This window comes from Ammospiza nelsoni, chromosome 6 (assembly GCF_027579445.1).
Source record: "Ammospiza nelsoni isolate bAmmNel1 chromosome 6, bAmmNel1.pri, whole genome shotgun sequence".
NCBI classification, from domain to species: domain Eukaryota; kingdom Metazoa; phylum Chordata; class Aves; order Passeriformes; family Passerellidae; genus Ammospiza; species Ammospiza nelsoni.
The window spans coordinates 39,687,812-39,701,304 of NC_080638.1; the positions used below are offsets into that span (position 1 = coordinate 39,687,812).

At 49.1% G+C, this 13,493-nt stretch overlaps 2 protein-coding genes across 5 annotated transcripts in view; one reads left to right on the forward strand and one right to left on the reverse strand.

Annotated features, from left to right (window-relative positions):
- The first annotated feature begins 1,371 nt into the window (after nt 1–1,371).
- INSM2 (INSM transcriptional repressor 2) lies at nt 1,372–2,763 on the forward strand. The gene has a single exon (XM_059475276.1). It carries the CDS (start codon nt 1,372–1,374, stop codon nt 2,761–2,763), a length of 1,392 nt encoding a protein of 463 aa, XP_059331259.1.
- A 2,099-nt stretch (nt 2,764–4,862) lies between these two features.
- Nucleotides 4,863–13,493, reverse strand: part of RALGAPA1 (Ral GTPase activating protein catalytic subunit alpha 1) — a 129,339-nt gene continuing 120,708 nt past the window's right edge. For 3 of the 4 annotated variants that reach the window (XM_059475283.1, XM_059475282.1, XM_059475281.1), the window contains one exon: nt 4,863–6,217. In XM_059475283.1, the coding sequence (XP_059331266.1) occupies nt 6,063–6,217 (155 nt within the window). In that variant the 3' untranslated portion in view covers nt 4,863–6,062. Of the gene's footprint in view, nt 6,218–7,795; nt 7,911–13,493 lie in introns of all 4 variants that reach the window. The other variant, XM_059475280.1, reaches the window with a different exon arrangement.

Here is a 13,493-nt window from a genome sequence, read left to right on the forward strand (position 1 = left end):
ATTGGTCCCAGTTACAGAGGTTCCTACTAACAAAGGGTGATCTCTAGCCCGTGGACTATATAATCTAATCCGAGATCCAGTGCAACCATGAAAATGGAGGAAAATGGGAGAGTAATGTAAAACATGATTAAGACTTTGCTAAGCAAATATAATTGGAGCACTTACACAGAGAAGTGGTTTGAGAGATTTTTGAACAGTGGGAGGAATTCTGGTCTTGCATGAAGGCTTCACATCTTTCTTCCACTTCTGGAAAGCCCGTCGAACAAGAGGGGCTGTTCCTCCCTTTCTCCTGGTGCTCTCTCCTTCCTCCGGCTGGGCGATGCTTCCAGCAGCGAGTCCTGCCCTGGTGAGGGCTGTCTGTGCCTGGTCACGGAGAGAGCCGCGGTCATTCCCGATGGCACGCCATCTCGTGAATACTGCGGGCAGCGGGTCTGCGGTGGGACAGCCCGGTCCTGCCCCAAGGCCGGGCTCGGGGACAGCAGGAGACGCTGGTACCGCGCGGTGGGGCCGGCGGGGCTGCTGAGCCCCCGCTGCCAGTGCGCTTGGATCCCCTAAAAGGCGATTGTGCTTTGGCAAACACGGCTCCTGCCTTGCCCCGGGGGCGCAGCAGCTGCCACCCGGCTCAGGCGCCCCGAACGGGCCGGGAGTTGCACCGGGCGGGACGGGGGGGAGGTTCGGCCGCGTTTGCACTTTGCGGTACCATGTAAGAACCGCGTCTTAGTGCAATACAACAGCAGCGGGAGGCTGCCCGCGGGTGAGGCTGCCAAGGGACCAGTCATGGCCACTACGCAGAGCCGTGATTTAGCATTTTACGCGGCGGCGGCAGCCCGGCAGCCCTGCTCTTGCATTGGGAGCTCACCGCAATGCCGGAGCTTTCTGGCTACTTCTGGGAAAACTCCTGATGTGGCTGTGCAGAAGGACGGAGCCAGTTCCCGGCTCCGGCTCGCTTCAGCGGAAGGATGCGCGGGGCGGTCCGTGCGGCCCCGGCAGCGATGGAGGCACCGCACGAACACCCACGACAGACGCTCCTGCTCGAGCCCCGTCCGGCCCCTCGGCCGAGGCGGCAGCGCCCGTGACCCAGCTCGGGGTCTCTCCCACCGGGGAGCCGTTCCGGCCCCTCGCCTCCCTCGGTCTCGCAGGGTGCGGGCTGCGCTCCCCGAGGCACCCGCCCGTCCCCGCGGCCCGAGCGCGCCCGCCCGGCGGCGGCGGCCCCGGCCCGCTCCGGCCCCGCCGCCAGCGCCGGCCCCAACTCCTCATTGGCCGCCGCCGCCGGAGGGAGGATGACGCCCGGGCGGGAGCGGGCGCCGGGGGTATAAAGGCCGGGCGGGCTGCGGGCCGTGCCGCGCTCCCGCTGCCCCGCACCGCCCCGCCATGCCGCGCGGCTTCCTCGTCAAGCGCAGCCGGAGACCCGGCGGCTCCTACCGGGCGCGCCCGCGGGAGCGGGACCCTGACCGGGACCCTCCGCCCACGCCGCCGGCCCCGCCGCCCGCCGGCGAGAACGGCCCCGCCGCTAGACAGGGAGCGGAGGAGGAGAAGGGCGAGGAGGAGGAGGGAGCCGTCGCCGCTTGCCCCGCGACGTGGCCCCTCGGCGGCGGCTGCGGCGGCCCCGGGCTCACCCCGCCGGAGGCTCCTGCCGCCTGGGGGGCTCCGGGGCCGTGCAGCGCGGCGGGGCCGCGGGCGGCTCTCTTCGAGCGGTGCCTCAGCTCCCCCGCCTCCGCCGAGTCCTTCCCCCTGGCCGCCTCCTTCCCGCCCGCCGAGAAGCTGCTGCTGCAGCCGCGCACGCCGCTGCCCGCCCCGCCGCTGCCGTCGGTGCCCGCGCTGAAGCGGCCGTCCCGGGCCAAGGCGCCGGCCAAGAAGGGCAAGGCCACGCGGAAGCTGAGCTTCGCCGACGAGGTGACCACCTCGCCCGTGCTGGGGCTGCGCATCAAAGAGGAGGGGCCCGAGGGCCGGCCGGGGCCGCCGGCGGGGCGCACGCCGCTGGGCGAGTTCATCTGCCAGCTGTGCAAAGAGCAGTACGCGGACCCGCTGGCGCTGGCCCAGCACCGCTGCTCCCGCATCGTTCGCGTCGAGTACCGCTGCCCCGAGTGCCACAAGATCTTCAGCTGTCCCGCCAACCTGGCCTCGCACCGCCGCTGGCACAAGCCGCGTCCCGGCCCCAGCGCCGAAGGCGCCGCCTCCGCCCCGCCGGGCAAGGAGAACAGCCCCGAGCGGCGGCCCCGCGGTCCCGCCGCGCCCCAGCCGCCGCCGGGGACCCGTCAGCACCGCGGCGGCGCGGACAGCGCCCCGGCCGCCCCCGGCTCCAGCCCCGGCCCAGCTCACGGCGGCGCTCCCGGTGCGGGCGGCGGCCCCGGCGGGGAGGCGTTCGCCTGCCCCTGCTGCCAGAAGCGGTTCCGGCGGCAGGCTTACCTCCGCAAGCACCTGGGCACCCACGGGGCAGCGCGGCCCGCCGCCTTCGGCCCGCCGGAGCGCGGGCCCCTCACCTTCGCCTGCCACCTCTGCGGCGCTCGCTTCCCCTCGGCGGACATCAGGGACAAGCACCGGCTGTGGCACGCCGTGCGGGAGGAGCTGCTGCTGCCGCCGCCGCCTCCCGCCGGGGTCCCCGAGAGCGGCGCGGCGGGCGGCGAGCGGCAGGGCTTCCCCTGCAAACACTGCCCCGCCACCTTCTTCAGCGCGCCCGGGCTGGCGCGGCACGCCAGCAAGTGCCACCCGCCGGAGAGCAGGCAGGTCCTGCTGCTCCAGGTGCCCGTCCGGCCGGGCTGCTAGGCCCGCGGCCGCCCCGGTGGGACTGCTCCGAGAGCCCGGGCTAGCCGAGCGAGCCCTGGCCACGCTGCAATTCCTATGGAAAGTCTCGGCTCTCACGGCTGCGACGTCGGAGGGACCGCCCGGTGACTCCCGGCCGGTGCAGCGACGCGCGCCCGGCCGGCACGGCGGCGTGTTGGGCCAGGGGCCGCACTGCCGGCAGCGCTCACGGCGAGCCCCGCAGCTCCACAGCCACCGAGGCGGCCGGGGGACGGCGGCAACAGGCGAGAAGCCCCGCCAGCATCGGCCGGGAGGCGGGCAGTGCCGAGGCGTCGGGTGGCGGCCCACCGCCGGTTACCGCCAGTATCTTCCGTAACGACGGAGAGAATTACGGTTGTATATAGGGTATCTAAAGAGAGGAATTATTTTTCGTGAGAAAAGGAGCCTGATCTAGTGACCTTGTTTTCGTAGCCTTAGCCCCCGAGCTTCAGCATTCGTGGTGTACTCTAAGGTAGCTGAGAAGGTAAATGTTCATATTAAGTCAGTGTCAAGTCACATAATAGCTAGCAAAACGTATGGGAAATTAATCGTGCTGTCTGCTTAATTGAAATACGAGGTGTTGATCTATAGCTAAGTACGCATCTCCTGCTTACTCTGTGTCTCTGTCCTTTAGCAACTGTGTGGTAGGCAAAACTCCCGTCTCCGGCAGCTGCCCGTCCCCAAAGCTGCTGCGCTCCGTTCGTGGCTCGCTAGCGCGGCACGGGCAGCAGCCGGGAGGGCGGGTCGGTGCCGGCGGGTCGGTGCCGCCGGGCCGGGCCGGGCTCGGTGGGCAGCGTGTGTCCCTGCCGGCCCCCGCACCGCGGGCAGCGCAAAGCGCCGTGTGTGCGGCTCGCCCTTCCAGCGGCCTCCGACCTCTCCCCTGTGAGCTGCGCTTTTGATGTGAGCTCCTCCGAGTCTTGTGAGCAGCTGAAATTAGGACATGAAGCAGTCTTTAGACATGTTGCTAAAGCACAGGTGATAGGCTACCTTCCTTCTCCCTAACGACACCTACCTTTAGCAAAGCAACCCGCCGTGTGTGTTCCCAGGCTTTGACAGTGCTCTGGCCAAATGCTTTGAAATGCTGTTGAATTTACCAGCTACTGACACTCCAGCCACTATTTATTTGTTTGTTTATTTATTTACTTATTTATTTTTTCCACGAGTGCTTGTTTCTAAGTGTGGTAGTAGATGAGGTTAAAAATAAGGGCAAGAAAATTCAATAAAAGATTTAAAAGAAAGCTCATGCCTTTCTTGAATTCAGCAGGGCAAAGTGGGTCAGCTGGTGACTTCTGAAGAACCAAACTGATCCCAGTTACAGTCTTTGTTCTAACGCTCTCTCTGACGTGAGCATGCAAAATATTTCAATCTCTCGATTAGCATCCTCTAAAGCAATTATTTCTGTAGTTTTATATTTTGCTACACACAACAAAAGATGTATCATGCCCAAAGGCTGCGAGCAAGCGATAAGTGCTTTATGTTAAATGTGCTTCACGGACTTTGTCCTTTTAGTTCTAGAACCTGGACAAATTAATTAATACACTATAACCTAATGCAGCCAAGATTTGCTTTCTGACAAAGGAGGCTAAACTTGCAATTCAGTAATATGCCAAAAATAAAGCATGTTAATTTAAGTTGTGCATTTTTCTGTCGTTTGTTGACAACAGAGACTTAGGTAAAAATGCCTCTTTATGGAATTGAATGAGTTTGCCCCTGGGAAAAGTCACTAGTTTTTTGTTTTTTTAAATCATGGTTCCTCTTTCTCTCCTTGTGTAGTCAAAGATGAAGGGCTGCAGACCCAAACGTGATGATTATTAACTGCTCCTACAATTGGCATCTGAACAACCAGCCTGCCAGAGGGAACAGCCTATGTTTTGTATTAGCTGCAGAGCTCCATGCAATCCATTTTCAAGATCTGGGGAAAAGTTTTCAGCTGGGCATTCTTGAGAACTTGTGTGTGCTTTTTTAATACAAAGGAAAACTAAGCTGTGTATTGCATTTAACTGTTTCATGTGCATGTAATACACAATTCTTCTACAAATTGGACTAAGAATCTAATCAGGGAAGTGAATAACTAATATACAAAAGGTGGTAAGAATAATTTTATTGGATTATTAAATAACATGTCTTCTCTTCAACCATTACAAATTTGTAGATACTACATGAATGACAATACATAATTTCTTTTTTTATTGTTGCCCATATATTTACACATGCAGTTAGTACTGATGCCATGCTACATTTTGTTAACAGCATTTTGTTGTTTACTAGACTCAAAATGTGAGCATTTAATTTTCTGTAGGAAAATACTTCTGGGTGGGTGGAACTCATGTACTAATCTGCGCTCACAAGGTTGAAATTATCAGCATTTCAGGCCAGGCTCCCGGAGCATGTTCCCTTTTCTTCCCTAGGACCCATCATCACAGCAATGAATTTCTATCAGGAAAGTGTTTGTTTTTATTTTTTTTTTAATGTAAGAAAAAAGAATATACATCTAGATGAAACAGCATAATGATAATGGCTAAAACTCATGAAACTCAATGGCATTTACTATTGACACCACTTGGAAAAGCAAACATTATAAAAATATTTGGAAGCCGAGCATAAATAGAATTTCAGAACAGTGATTTTTTTTTCTGGCATAGATTATCTGCAGAATTAAGAAATGATACATCGCTTTATGATGAAAGGGTGCTGTGAGCAAATTATTTCATTGGATTCTGTGATACTTGAAACGCCGTTGAACTATTTTATCCTCAACATAAATAATCTGTACACATCTTGTGCATTAACATTGTGACATCTGACAAAGACTTTACAAATGCAACTTCAATTTAAAATTGTACATTCATTTTCAAATTGTACATATTTCTTTCTTTGTTACAGAGAAAATTGCAATGGGGCATAATAAATATAGTGTAATCCAACTGCAGTCTCTAATTCCATGTTGACTCAAGATCAACCAGAGTTAAAACACAAAGTTAATCATCCATAATCATCCAAGTAGATAAAAGGTGCAGGGTACAAACTGCACTGCAAAGGAAAAAAAAGGCTGACTGGAGTTTGATAATAAAAAAAAAAAAGCTAAATTATTAAAGTAAAATTCCAGTGTCACTGTTTAAAATAAACATACAGAAAAGGAGTATGCAGGGCACGGGTGCACACACATTTGAGACATTATCCTTGAATGCACGGCGTGAGCAGTAAAGCCCCGAAGGCGGTGAGTGGCTGCGGGAAGGGTGGCCAGTGCTCCTCACTGGAAAGCTGCAGACATCTCATCTCGCCCCTTAGGACTTGTTGGCTGAGCCGGAGGAGCGGCGCAGCTTCATGGACATGCGGCTCTTGCTAGTCCGAGGAGACATTGGAGAGGCTAAGTCTGTTCCATCCACCTGTGCTGTTGCTGCTGCTGGAGTTTCTCCCGGCTGAGTCTCTGGGCAGAAGCCTGCAGAGGACAGCAAGAACCAGAGGCGTCAGTGCCGCCTGGCACACTCGCAGCACGGGATCTCTTAGCAAGGGGCTGAGAGGAATTTCAGTGCTGCTGTCACTGCCACAGCATCTCCTAGCCCTTTATCAGCTGTGGGTGGTGGTATTGCTCATGGAATTAACAACTGCCACAAATCCACCCCTATAGAAAAGATGATTGCAGAAACCACTGAGCTATGGGACTGCAGAACCCCCTTGCTCTGAGCAATTGAGGCAGCACTGAAGTGGGCAATGTTCTCCCACTAACCAGGAAAACAAACAGCTCCAGTTCCCTTGCAGGGATGGGGAATCATTAGTCAAACCACAACCCAGAAGAATCCAGTCTTTAATGAGAACATGAAGGTTAACAGCTCATTGCACATGAAGGGAGCTCTAGGAATGCTGCTGAAGAGGTGGAGTGAATTGGGGGCCAACTGAGAGAGCAAAACATCTTCTCCCATACCAACTTTAGTTTGTGCTTCAAAAGGCAAATTCCTACAGGGTCCACAAGGCAGAAGCTTGAACAGATTGTACTAACTGGATGCACTATATGTTAACGTTTCTTTGTAAAAGGAACAAGATGAATTTGAGACAATGATATGTAATTCATCAGCCCAGTGCCCAGAGCTATGCTCCAGCGGCCCCAGAGTCCTCACTGCAAGGGGACAGAGCTCTTTCCTACAAACAGCCTGTCTCCACACCTTCTTCCATAGACATACAAAAGGAAAAGGAGAAAATATGAAATCAAAATTACATTCTCCTTCCCGTGCTATAGAAAATTAATACTATTAACTCCCATCTATAAAACTAAATTGCATTTTCATTAGTCATTTACAGCCACTGGCAGTGTGATTGAACTTAACTACCACAGTTGCCTCTGAAGGCTTCTAACCGATATAATTTAGAGACAGAAGCCTGGTCCTGCAGGTGTCAATGGGGAAACCCCTGTGGACTGCAGTAAGCCAGAAATCACTTGCTATTTCTTCCACATCATGCTATTACTGGTAATTCTTTAAAATAATAATGCAATAATCAGAACTGAAGATCTCTCTGCCTCAGTATACATTTCACAAATAAAGGGTGGAAAAATAATTCAAAACTGGTCATGATTTATCTTGAAAGATTCCACTAAAATCAAGTGAGGTCATAAGGTAAGAAATCTAGGAGCAAATTTAAAAGATTGCCATAAACCTGTGGTATTTAGCAATCTGGCTGTTCTTGCCTGGTACCTCACCTGCCTGCTCCAGAGCAAGAGCATGGTACTTTCTATCTTCAAACTGACACGACCCATCAGAGTGACAGGGGAGAGAAAGGGCTGTTATTTGTTCCCCAGCTGGTGACAGTAATTTTGTTCATGAACTAGGTACTTCACTGCCAAACAATCTGGAAAAGCATGATAATGCCTGACTCACTGTGCCTTATAGAAAAGGCAAGCAGGGAAACATGCATTCGCATTTTCTGAAATTCTATCTTGTTCTGATTTTACAAGAAATTAAAGCATTTCAAATGGTGGGAATTAGAGAATAGAAAATAACCGTTGTTGTTTTGCACAGCATACCATTCACAGCTAGCGTGAAAGACCTTCCGTTTCAAGCCTTTGCCCTTTACCTTGATGTGGCCAATGCTTTCTAGTGGAGGTTTTGGAAGGAGAAGAAATATCACAGCATTTCTTTCTTTGTTGAGAATGAAGAAGTGATGAGGAAGGAGGAGTGGAAAGAAGTGAGGAAGGGGGAGGAGAAAAGATAAAAGATAACAGGTGTGAGACATGAGACACGAACCGCAGAGATTGAAGGGTATTAACAGATGAGCACAGAAAACGGAATTTCGAATTTCATTATGCAATTGCTGCTCATGCTACAGGTTAAAGAGAGTGATGAGTTAGTTATGTGCAATGAAGCAACAGCTCTGAAATACGGCATCATACTTACCAACTAAGCATTACAAGAAAAAAAAGGAAGGGAGAGAGAAAGAAAAGAATTCTATAACATTATCCAGATCCAACAACCTTATTAATAGCAACTGAGATACATCCTAAACACTGTCTGAAATGCTTGCTTAACATTGGTGAAAACAGGTAAATACTCACACACATACACACAACTGATAAGGAAAAACAAATGGCAACTTGATATATGGCTTCTGTTCTCCAGCTGTTTCACAGTTCTGAATACATTAAAATGATAGCCAGTCTTAACATGATACTCCTGAAATCATGAAGCAAAAGCAGCTAGTTTTAAGCTAGCTAGTCTACATTGAAGGGTTAAACCCTAGTGTGAAATTTTATCATGGGCTTTTAGAAAAAGAAAACCTCAGTCTGCCCCATTATTTCAAGTAAAGTATTATTCCAGTTGTAGCTTAAAATTTTGTTTCTAATTCCTGTGGACACAAGCACAAATTCACATATAACAACATTTTTTAAAAAGAAGCTTAGAGCTATTGAAGAACAGAAGTCATGTAAAGTGATTTTCACATCTGAACATACCACACCAGAAGAGTGAAGAATAACAGCACTTAAAATAGATTTAAAGTCTGACAGAAATTAACAGATTAATTAGTAACTAAATTTCTTTGGATTTTAGATAAGCATATATATACATACATACGCTCACACACACATGAGGATATTAAATATGGTATATAAAAATTTTGCAGATTTTGCTTCCCCTTCGGAGTTTTAAAATTTTCAGTATAAAATGCTATTATCTTTATCTCTCTCCACAATTGTCCTGGTCCTGGTCAGGAAGGGGTGATTTTTGAGGTAGCCAGGAGGGGGTATGGCTAGGACCTGGAGGTTATTCTATAGCATCCTGTGCCATTTTCTGGGGAAAGGCTCACTTCTGGGTCAGTGTAGTGTGGTGGAGGGAGTGGCTGGGTATTATTGTGGGGCGGTTCACCTCCTACATCAAACTGTTGGCCTCTTTCTTGTACCCTCTAGCACTGTTGTTGTTACTGTATGTTTTCTTATCTCACTGATGCTTCCAGTAAAAATTGTTCTTATCTCTTCAGCTTTACCTTTTATGCCTGCAATTCTCCTCTCCAGCCTGCACAGGAGAAGGGGAGTGATAGAGCAGCACATGGTTTGGAGCAGCACATGGGTTCAGTGGGAACATGGAATTGGAGAATACCATTCCTAAAACACAACAGCCTTCTTTGGTGCCCAATGTGAGGCACCAAGGGTTGAGACAACAACAGTTCTGCCCAGAGCGAGTTGAAAAAAAATTTGATCTAATCTGATCTGATTAGGTCCAAACCTACTGGTCACAATGTTGCTTGGTCTGCTCGTGTGGGTGTGGTACCTAACCCTGTAAATGTTTTTGTATATCCACTATGTGCTCATAATGGTGCTCTTTTTCAGAGCAGGGAGAGGGATTAGGATTGCTTTGTTGCTGTACTATGGAGTATCAGTTTATGACATGGTAAAATAAAGGGCAATGAAGGTCATTTCATTTGGGATGTGTATTCAGTGTTTCCCTTCTATCCTTACTCAGGCACTAGTTCTGGGGGTCCATTAATAATCACATCCAGTCTGTGGGGGGAAATGGGGAAGATGATTTTCCCAGCTTTTCACCCCCTCTTCCTCCTTCAGACCTCTTAAAACAGCTTCTGAGAATTTTGAATTCCTGTTGGATGTTAAGGAAAGCATATTTTTGTTGCTAAGTCTGCCACTTCTCCTCAGTGCAGTCTACATCATATTTAGAGTCAGGCCAGAGATTTCTTGGGAGGTCATTCAGAGATCTGCCCTGAGGGTGGATGGTCATGAGTAGCACAGAATGCAGGAGAGAATGGGCCAGTTTTTGGGGAAATTCTCTTCTCTAATGATTTAGCAGTTCACCTACACAAGCCTGATAAAGTGACAGAATATTTGCAAGGAGAATGCTGTGGCAGCTCCAGAGAGGAGCAATACAGAAGATGTGTGTGCATCTACATGATGTACTTTTACAGCCAACTTCTCTACCCAGGCAGTGATGTCTTGCCACAGTTCAGTGGCCCAGACAGTTTCCTTCACAGAGCATTTGCCATCATGCATGAGTCAGCGTAGAGGCCATTCCTCTCATTCACCTGAGGCCAGCTGGATGGCCTTCAGCTCTGCACCCTGACTTGATCTACCTTGTCCCTCAATAGCTTCTGTGACTCGCCATGTAGGACTCCACATGTCATCCTTCCATTTTTGATGTATCCCTACAAAATGCTAGGAACCATCAGTGAGGAGAGCATATCCTTCTTCATTTTCTGGTAGCTGATTACATAGGGGGGTTGGAGTTGTGCTACTGAAGAACGTTCAAGAATGGACAGGTGGATCGGGCTGCCAAGATTTAAGTGTCTCAGGTGGATCTGGACTGGAACATAAGGGTGAATGATTTCTGACTTGGTGGGCCCCTAACACCTCAGGTCATCAGGGAAGAGATGCAACATCCAGATGGGCTTGTGATTGAGGAGTGGACACTATACCCCATATTATCCATAACCACGAAACATGCACTGCAATCAGTCAGGCTAAATGGGTAAAGACTCTCTGGTGTGGGGGACAAGGGTTGAAATTAAAAATGTGAGCAGGCCTGGCAGTTTGATTACATTGCACTCCCACAAATATGCCTAGACAAGTGCTATGTCTATGGTGAGACAACAGTGAATGGCTGGGACACACCCTGTGCCTCACATCACTGCCCAGAACACCATCCTGGAAACAGCTCATGTGGTGACATAGCAGCCCCAAAAGAACAGAGCTGGACAATGGGACTCATTTCAAAAATATCCTCATGGACACCTGGGGTATCATATTCCCCCCTATCCTGCACCAGTGTCTGGCAACAAGGAATGGTACAGTGGACTGCTAAAAACCACATTGAAAGCAATGGGTGGTGAGACCTTCAACACTGGGATCTGCATTTAGCACAGGCCCCCTGGTTAGTTAACACTAGAGGATCTACCTTGCTTGCCCTGCCCAATCAAAACCTCAATGTACTACAGATGGATATAAAGTCCCTGTGGAGCATATGAGAAATGTGTTAGGGAAGACAGTTTGGATTAATCCTGCCTCAAGCAAAGACAAACCCATCCATGGGATTGTTTTTGCCCAAGGACATGTGTGCATTTGGGACAGGGAAACACAATGTGTAGCTCCAGGGAATTTGACTTTTGGGTTAGAACAGCCTGAAATGTTGAATTGTATAGAAGTGGTTGCTGAATGGCACTGCCACTGTATGCCAGAACTACCGTGGACAGTGAATATGAACTGCTCCAATTGTGAGATCCTGGTGCAGCTTGCAACCACCTGACAACCACCAATCCTCCTGTCCTGGAAGATATCTAGGATGGACTGAACCCACAGTCATCAACTAAAGGAAGTCAACAGACACCTTGGAGGGATGGTCATTACCCATGGAAATGGCACTCATGATATGAAGATACATGTAATAGTCGAAAGGTGCAGGATCTGGGCATATTGGAGATGGTATAGAATAAAGGGTGGAATATGTCCTGGCTCTGGCCAGGACAGGGTTGATTTCTGCAGCAGCCAGAAGGCAGCATGGCCAGGACACAAAGGTTAGTCTATGCAACTTGGTGTCATTTGCCAGGGATGGGGGAAAGGCTCACTTCCAGATCGGTGTAGCATGGCAGAAGGAGCAGTTGGATATTGTCAGGAATGGGGTGTGTCTGTGTCCATGAGAATTGTTTGCCTCTTTCTTGTACCTTCTGTCATTAGTATTGATATTGTTGTTGCTGCTGTTCATTTTCTTATCTTATTGCTGTTTCCAGTAAATTGTTATCTCAACCTGTGCCTTTAATGTCACCAGTTCTCCTCTCTAGCACCGGAGGGCAGGGGGAATGATCAACCAGCATATGGTTTGGAATGGTCTCAGTGAGAATACCGAATTGGAAAATACCATTCTTAAACCACAACAATATATTTAGTTATCCAAAATATAAAAATAGGGTTATATATGAAGGCTTTATGAACAAATGATGTGGAGTCAGAAAGAGCTAAAAATAAACAAAGCAAATGTCTTTGGACTTTTTAGAGGCAGAAAACATTGGGAAGTGATCCATATTTTTCTCCTCTTAGATTTGACAAGTGACAAATACCATAGCTTGATCAGCTATGATATTTTGGGGCCATAATGCAGAGCCATTTCAATTGCCTCTGAACAAGGAGGTGGGTCAACAAAGTTGAAATGCGAGATTTTCAAAGTCCATTTGAAAAATTTAGTATCTTCTAATGATAGTATCTTGGTTATTTGATTCAGAAATCAACTATTCAAATCTAAAATGGAATCCTAACTACACACAGACTAAATTAAAAGTGAGGTGAGATGGAGGAATCAGGAGGTAACAGAAGATATGCGCTGCCATGACTAATCTTGCACATCAGTTTTGACTTTCAAAGGAGAGGCCTGAAAGTGCTGCATGGTAAGACTACTCTCAGTTCTTCTGGCTTTATCACACCTCATTGTCTGGATCAGCACTGCCCCGAGTGCTATGTCTGTGAGTGACCATAGGGGAAAATAATTTGTGCATGTTGGTAAATTTTGATGTCTTCTGAGATACTTCAGCATGTCCCAGCTGACCTTCAAGGAAGAGTGCAATCATTTTTGTCCAGCTTGTGCCCTTTGCCACTCTTATATATTTCAGTCCAAAACTGGCCAAGTTGTCCATCATGCTTAGCAGCCTTGCTAGAATCAAGTCAGTTATGTCTTTCACTGATTCTGTGAAATGAGGAAAGGAAGAGAGAAGCAGATGTAGAAAGACTGCAGAAGCAGCTGCAAAGCAAGGCAAAAAGGTGAGATGGTCTAAAGACCTGTGAGACCAGAACTGGGTAGAAGAGAGAGAAATAAGAGGCATGAGAAAGAAGACAACAAAATAAGATTAAGTTTCTGGCAAAACATCAGCCAAGACCATGTCCAGTGAAGAATGCTCTTCAGAACCTAGCTGGAACTATGTGTGTAAGATAAGCCTATTTCTCTCTGCCAAAAACCAGAGAAACCCTCTAGCTAAATTCCCAGTCTTTCCACTAGTGGAGACTGAGGCAGAGCTAAGAGAGCTTACCATTCCTACAAACTAATGTCCTATTTCAGTCTGCAGGAGGTGGTCATTCTAGAGGTTGCAGTTTGCTAATGTATCCTGGGGCTGTTAATCAGTGTTTTAGAAATTCTGTTTTGCCCTATACTTTAAAACAAAAATTGAAGTAATTACACAAGGCAAATGTCACAAGAAAATAAAGTAAAAAAATTAAAACACTAGAAAATGTCAGGATTAAA